The following is a 7,624-nucleotide window of genomic DNA, read 5'->3' as shown; positions in this document are numbered from 1 at the left end:
GGCCAGAGAAAGCATGTCATTACTGTGGAATATTTCAGCTCCGCCTGGGAGGAGAGTTAGTGAGGCTGAGAGATAAGAAGGGGCTTGGTGTTCAGGCAGAGGGAACAGCATGTGTTAAGGCTCTGAGGTGGCAAAATGGATGACGTGTTCGAGGAGTAAAAGGAGCCCCGTGAGCCTGGGGTCAGAGAAAAGGGAGCATAGGGCTTGAGGCTGGAGGGAGAGAGGGCATGCAAAGCCTTCTAAACCAGGCTAAGATGGCTGGGCTCTGTCCGCAGGTGGTGGGGAGCTGTTGGAGGGTTTTATGCAAGGGTGGGTGGGCCACTGGGTTTCCAGTTTGAAAAGGTTGCTCGGGCTGAAAGGTTTCTCACATGTTGCTCATGTGAGAAAGAAAAAATGGGTCAGAACAAGCAGGAGGAGACAGGTTCAGCCCTCCGGGAAGCCCAGGTGGCAGCCGGGGTCCAGGTTGGGGCAGTGGAGGAGAATGGCGAGCGGTGTCATGAGGTGATTTAGGGTATAGAATTGATGGGCAGTCGGCGCTCTGTTGAGGCTGAGGAGAGGGAGTTTTTGGGTTGCTCCTGGGTCCATAACCATGGTTGCCATTTCTTTTAGGGGTGAGGACGAATGGGGTGAGATCCTCCCTCTAGTCCTTCACCCCTTGAGTGCGAGGTGCCCATGAGCATTGAAGTGGAGATGGGGAGGCCTGGCTGGAAACGGGAATGCAGGAACCATGGACGCACAGATTTTAAGTGAAGCTGCGGAGGGCACCTTGAGAGACAGAGGGAAAGGAGGGTCCAGGCCAGTGTCCCGAGGAGGCCTGGCAGCAGAGGTGAGCTGGCAAAGGAGGCCGAGAAGGAACAGCTGGGGAGAAGGAACCAGGGAACTGGAAGCGGGGGGCAGGGACAGAGTGTCCCGAGAGGAGGGGCAGAGGTCACATCCCAAGGGCTGCTGAGATGTCAAGTAAGGCAAGGTCTGAGGACCTTACGCCCAAATTGTTGCCCTTAGAGTATTTCCGGTAGAACGATGGGAGCAGCAGCCACAGTGGGCGGGGGCAGATGGAAAAGGTCGCCCTCAGGATGGGTGAGGGTTGGGGCAGCCAGCCTGTGGGGGTTGGGAACAGGAATCCAGATAAGAGTTGGTAAAACTCATTGGAGCCCCACTCTGGTTAAGAAAATACGACCTCGGCGTCTGCGGAGGAGCAACTGGGAACTGGCCCGCGGTCACTCACCCGTGGTCACTCCCAGACACAAGGAAGGAGGTGAAAGGGAAGGCAAGGGAGCCACCTGGGACCCCAAAGAGACCACGCCAAGATGGTGGCCGCTTTCTGGGGCACTGGAGATCAAGGCGAGCATCCCTGCTGCTCCTGGTCACACAAGCCCTTGGGGGGCCTCTGAGGGTCCATTAAGGGACAAACTAAAGTGAACAGAAGTAAAGGAAGTATTGTGTATTGGGTTAAGAGAACTGGCCTTTGGAGCCAAAAACCCAGCATTAAAAATCCGCCTTTACCACCTGCTGTCTGTGTTATGGGGGGCAAGTTTCTGGACATTTCTGTGGATTATAAGACCGAGTCTGTCTTCAAAAATGTTGTGGTATGAGCGAATGTGCATGAATATGAGTGGAGAAAGTATGAAATCTGCAAACCCCTGTTCCTCGGGTTTTCTCTGATGGTGCCAGCCCTCCAGTTAAGGACAAGGCCCTTCCTGAATCCGTGTGGGAAAATGGAGCAATGGGCTGGGCCGCCCCAGCCAGCAGTGCCCAGGGGCAGAGGCATACCGTGCTCCCTGGGAGGCAGAGCTGAGGTGACAAAGCTCCTCAGTGCTGTGTCCCATCCAGCCTGGCTATCCTGATAGCTGGAGGTCAGATCAGATCTGCCCTCTTGACCCAGCCCAACAGGCTTGTCTGCATCGGGGCCTCGGGACAGAAGGCCAGCCCTTTCCCTCTCCCCACCCACGCTCCCAACCCTCCCCTTAGAGTGGGGCCATCGGAGGTAAATTGTAGGCCTGACCAGGAAGCTGGCAAAGCAAACATACTTGTGCATCATCATCATTGCTAAAGCTAATACCATGTGCCATGTGTGTGGAGGGAGAGGGGCCAGCAGCCCAGCCCGGGACACCATGCCACAGCCGTCCGCTGTCTCACAGCCCGAGGCCCTGGGCCCCATCCTAGAGCAGCAGCGAGGATGCAGGGATGTTCCCAGCTGGTGGGAGGGAGGCTCCCTTCCTTCCCTGGACCCCTCGTCCAGGAGAAGCCTCCTTCCAGGGTAGGAGGTCTGCTCTGAACGCAGGCCCTGGAGGCACGCGGGGTTAGCATGTGACAGCTGGGGCTGTAGAGGCCAGCCACCTCCCAGCAAGGTCTGAAGCACATGAGACTCCCTGGGAGATTGGGTCACCACTTGGCTTTGAAGAGCAGATCAGAGCTCTCACAGACAGGATGAGAAAAAGACTGAGAAGGGAAAGACTAGCCACAGGGTAGATGTTCCCTCAGGGTTCGCCCAGTGGGCAGAACACCCTCACAGCTCATCTCTCCCCAGAGCACTCCATGCACCTGTCACATGGGATCTCAGGTCTGGAAGATCCAGGCAAGCGTTTCTCCTGTGGGCCAGTGCCCACTGTCCATGCTGGCTGGCCAGTCTCCATAGGACCCCGCTTCCCAGGATGGACATAAGGGCCCTGCGCTTTACAATGGGGTCTGCTAATGCAGGGTCTGCGCCTCAGCAGCAGAGATGGGCCCCGTTCATGCCTCGTTCCCGGCCCTGGGCAGCCCTGCCTTCTCATCAGCACCCGTCAGGGAATTTGACGAAGGACCGGTGCCCAGGTCCCTTCCAGAACTGGTTAATTCAGAATGTCTGAGGGTGAAGCCCAGACACTGGTATTTGTCCTCAAAGCCTATTGGAATCAAGAGATTCCAATACACAGTCAGCACTGAGGACCACTCCCTGGGTGGACAATGGTGTTATTCTTGTTACTCTTTTCTTGGGGAAGAGCAGTGAGCTGTGGACCTTAGTGTTGCTTCCCCAAGGTTTTTTCCCACCAGTTCTCTCTTTTTCCTTAGTTTTCTGCCCTAAAACATGATCTGTATTTCTTTTGTCTTGTTATTCTGTTCTGTTGCGCTGACCTTTTTTTATAGCAGTCTCGGTCTCTTCCCTTTCCTGTGGTTATTGATTTGCATCCACCCTTTCGTGACTGCCTGCAGCCACAAGCAGAGTGCTAGGTCCCGGGGGCACGGCGAGAACCAGAAGGCCAGGTCTCCTGGAGTGCATGTCTATGGCAGTTTGTTCCGTTCTTTCTTTTTTCTGTGACATTTGAAAAAAATTTTTATAGACATACATCAGTGGTCCCTTCTTCATTTTGTCTCTTTTCATCCCTTAGTCAAACTGTTATCTTAGCACATTGATTGTAAACAAAGCCTCTGCTATGGGAAACTAAGTCAGTTACATGCGTTGCATGATGTTGTGTGTGTGTGTATACACATCTGTGTGGTGTGGTGTTGTGCATGCACAGGAGCATGGGCATCTGGGGAGCACTTGAGTCTGGAGATTCCCAACCCATGCCCCCTCTTACTGCTGTGACTGGGGAGGGTCTTGGAGAACACAGGGTTGTCTCTCTGCCCCTGGACAATGCCCAACCCATGAAGGAAGATTACTGAGGGCCTTACATGTGCAGGAGACCGAGCTAGATGCTCTCTGGTGGGAGAGGGTTCTGGGGTGCCAAGACGGTGGGAAGAGAAAGGTCCAGCCTTGCCCTTTGGAAGCACCCCCAGCACAGGCAGGAGTGAGCCATGTGAGGGTCCATGGTGAGGGCCAGGAGGGACTTCAGAAGAACCCAAGCTTGGGGCACAGAGTTCTCAGGGCTTTGCCGGCATCAGTGCATGTTGCTCTGATAGCACTGTGGCTCCGTCACTCCCACGGTTCTCGTGGGTACCCTTCCTCCCCTAGCTGTGCACCTTCCCTAAAGTAGGCTCTGATGGGCACGTGTCCTGGGTGACCGGTGACCAGCACGTTGGCCGAGTTCACCAGGGGGCCCGGACTAGGTTTCTCCTGTTGAAAGAAGAGGACAGTTTCACTTACTCTCTGCTCATAGCCCTTACACACTTCTATTTGCACTTTCCTCCCCAGGCCCAGAGCTCACCCCAGGTGTTGTTTGTAGCTCCTGGCACAAGGAAGTCGGATGCAGCTGCATCTTTTCACCAGAGGGAAACACAGACCTGCCTCCCGTTTCTCAGAATCTAGAGCTTTCTTTGCAGATCTGTTCCACTACTCTCTGCAGTAGCAGTTTTCAAAGTCTTGGCTTTTTTTTTTTTACTGTGATTTATATTAAAAAACACAGGTTGCATCAGCACATGTAGCTGAAACAGAAGTTTCTTCAAACATTACTTACCCTTACTGAATGCAGTGCCCTGGACTATTTCACATTCTATTAAATTCTTTTAAAGCAGGGCTTATCGTTCACCAAATCAAGTCCATGGGATAGTAGTGGCTTGTATGTAACCCCCGGTTTGAAAATTGTCTGCTCTAATCCACGTGCTTGGTCTAGCACCTCCTTGTGGATTGCTGGACAACAGCAAGCCCTCAGCTAGGGTGTGGACTGCCATGCCTAAAGGATTTGAATTCATGGGCCTATGCTTTTCCCAGCAGAAACGTTTGCTGATTGTGGCTAAAAATGAACATGGAGCATCTTCCCTCCTCTAGGACATGTCTTTATAGGACGTTTTAGTAGCAAAAATCACAAAACAAAAATTTACTGATAAGTGATGGAGCCTGTCTCTGGCTTTTGACCAGTGCTTACCCCCTCGTTTTCACAGCTGCTAAGAGATCACATAATAAATAGGTGCTAATTAAACTAACGCATGCAGACAGCCCACAGCTGTGTCTGATAGTGTGCTGCCCAAGGACACCACTCCCCCAGGGCCTCGCAGTCGAGGAGGATTTCCTGATGTGCTGAGAGAACTCAAAGGTTTCCTATATCTAAGAGGACATTTATGAATGTCTTCCAAAGGTCAACAATGTTTTTAAGTCATTTTTCTAAGTGTAAAAGAGGTTCAGTTGGTATGTGTGCCAGCCAGGGCGGCCTGGGGAGCATGCAGAGAAGCAGTTAGGAGACGAAGCAAATGCATGGCTTGTAGAGCTGGGCCGTTTCTGCCCATTTCCCATCATGCCTCCCACCCCACCTCCAACTGGCCAAGCCAGAGTGGAGACCTGTGAATGCTCATCCCATCCAAGTGCTGGAAAGTGCTTGCTGGGCACCAGCAAGTTCCGTGACTCGCCTCTGGCTGGTGTCTCTTGACTGAACACGCAGACAACCGATATGCGGTGTGCAGGTCAGGCCAACAACACTCCTGGCCACCCCATGCTTTGGTGGGGGGACCAGAGGGACAGCAACAGAAACAAACCTCCGCACCATGGAGACCAGGGTCCCCAGTGGCGCTGCTGAGGCACAGTGGGGGCCCATTTCACAAGACTGCGAGATCTCACACTTGGAAGTGGCCTCATGGTGTACAGCTGTAACAAAGTAGCTTCGCTCATGTCATGGCTTTGTTTCCAGAGCTTACAGCTGAGAACTTGGCACATGCAAATTCTCACAGCTTTGGAAGAACTGAGATTCCAGTCTAGCACCCGGGGTCTCCAGCCCCATGCGCCTCCCAGCAGACCAGTCCTCACCAGTGGCAATTTCTGGGTCCCCTCCCACCCGGAGGCCACACAAAGGGCGTTGTGTGGGCCTGGTCTTTTGGTGCTTGAGTCTAGAACCTGCTGCCCATCTTTGACCCAACCACCTCGAGAAACCTTCTGCCTAAATGTTGATATTTATCATTTACAGCTGGCCACTGCCCCCTTTCAAAGGTGAACACAGTAAAATTTATGACAGGCACACTATCAGACAACAGAGAGCATAAAAGGAGGAAGAGTGACAGGTCATCCACCCGCAGAACCTCTTCACCCGAGGCCAGTGACACCTGGAGGATTTGAGCATGAAGCTGCAGCCGCGCGTCTTCCTCCCAGGGCTGCTGCTGCTGCTGCTCCTGGGGCAAGGTAAGTCTGCTGGGGCCTGACCTGCTGGCGGCCCCTGCTGCTGGGCCATGGCGCTCGGGACAGGAACGTGCCCTTTGCGTGAGCACAAAATGCACATTCAGGCCCAGGCAGGCTCGAGTGCTGCGGCCAAGTACCCGAGGCTGTGGGGCCAGAGTGGGTCTTGGGATGGGTGAGGCTGCACAGGCAGCAGCTCCGTGGGGGGAACACACGCTGCCCGTGTAGGGAGTCCCCGGGATCCGGATCCCAGTTCTCCGTGCCGTGTGGCCTGGGCAAATGCTCCCTCTGTGGATCTGGACTTTTTTTCCCCTCATCCTTAACATGGAAATACCCCTGCTGATGAAAAGCACATTTTAGTTATTCTATTTATGGCTTGTTTTTGCTGAAAGGACAGAGGAAGGCAGATTTCAGGGTGGTAAATTCTAAGGGCTTGCCCACCTTTGGTGCTCTGGAACTTGATGTTACAGAGTGGGCCCCGGGGAAGGGCTTTGGGCTTGTCCCCACACTGAGGATTAGATGATCGCACCTCTGCCAGTCTCTCCCTGCTCCTCTTCATCTGACCAGCCTGGCACCTCCCTCCTCCCTTTGTTTAGAAAGGCAGACTCTTTTACACTGAGCAGGGCCTTAAAGATATTTTAGCCTCTCCAGGTGGGAGACCTGGGCCCAGAGGGAAAGGAGGGGGTTCGCAGCTAAAGCCTGGGCCCGGCTGAGTCCAAGTGCCTGTTCTGCGGCTCACCTTGGACAGGTTAGCCACCCTCCGAGTCTGGGGTGTGTGAGTGCAAGAACTGGGGCGGGGCTGTGAGATGGGTGGGTGTGAGGTGGGGGGATGATGGCACCGGCTACACTTAGGGCACGGGTGACTGCATTCTCCTAACTGCTAATGAGGCTGAGGTGCTTTTTAAAAAATGTTTACTGACCACTTTAATTCCTCTTTCATGAAGTACCTGTTAAAGTGTTTTCCCATTTTTCTGTAGATTGGGCCTCTTTTCATCAGCAGATATCGTACACTCTGACGCTTGTCTTTCCACTCTCCTTAGAGAGATGTTAGATGAACCAATCCCTTAATTTGGGGGGAAAATGCAGACCACCCAAATGGGAAGAAATGCAGGCTATTTCCTCAGGGTTTGGTCAGCCACTGTCATCTGTGTTGGGCAGAGACGCTGAGGCAGGTGGGGGAGTGGGCAAGCCTGAGAGAGAAAAGGGAGAGGCTTCAGGTGTGCTCTGCTCGGAGGTGGTTGCCCTGGGGCAGCTGGAGGCTCCGTAACCAGAAGCGAGGATTCTTAAGTGATTTGCTGGGGGAACACGCCTGGCTTTCTGTGGCAGGTCCTGAGCTGGAAGCAGGGACAAGTGCAGAGAAGCTGCAGGCACAGACCGAGTCCTGAGCGTCCGGGCCGACTGCGGCAGCCGTGGTGGCTGGGTTTCCTGGGCAGGTTGCTGCAGGTGTGGGGGGTGGCCAGAGTCCCGCTGTTACCTGTAGTCTGGCCACAGTCTGTTCGTATGTTGTCTCTCGATTTCTAGAGATTTTCCATCCTTTCCCTAATGGCCTGTGTGCTTTGCATCTCATCTAGCTTCTGCCTTGCAGTCAGGAAGATACTGTTCTGTATT

The 7,624-nt window shown here is 53.8% G+C and overlaps 1 protein-coding gene across 1 annotated transcript in view; it reads left to right on the top strand.

Moving 5' to 3' along the window:
• The first annotated feature begins 5,961 nt into the window (after positions 1-5,961).
• PLB1 (phospholipase B1) overlaps positions 5,962-7,624 on the top strand; it is a 116,278-nt gene continuing 114,615 nt past the window's right edge. The window contains exon 1 of the mRNA XM_037066904.1: positions 5,962-6,022. Within this exon, the coding sequence (XP_036922799.1) occupies positions 5,962-6,022 (61 nt within the window). The remainder of the gene's footprint in view (positions 6,023-7,624) is intronic.

Source organism: Sturnira hondurensis, unplaced genomic scaffold (assembly GCF_014824575.4).
Source record: "Sturnira hondurensis isolate 20B ecotype Veracruz unplaced genomic scaffold, ASM1482457v3 Scaffold0016663, whole genome shotgun sequence".
NCBI classification, from domain to species: domain Eukaryota; kingdom Metazoa; phylum Chordata; class Mammalia; order Chiroptera; family Phyllostomidae; genus Sturnira; species Sturnira hondurensis.
The sequence above is the reverse complement of the archived record's forward strand: the minus strand, read 5'-3'. Positions and strand labels throughout refer to the sequence as shown.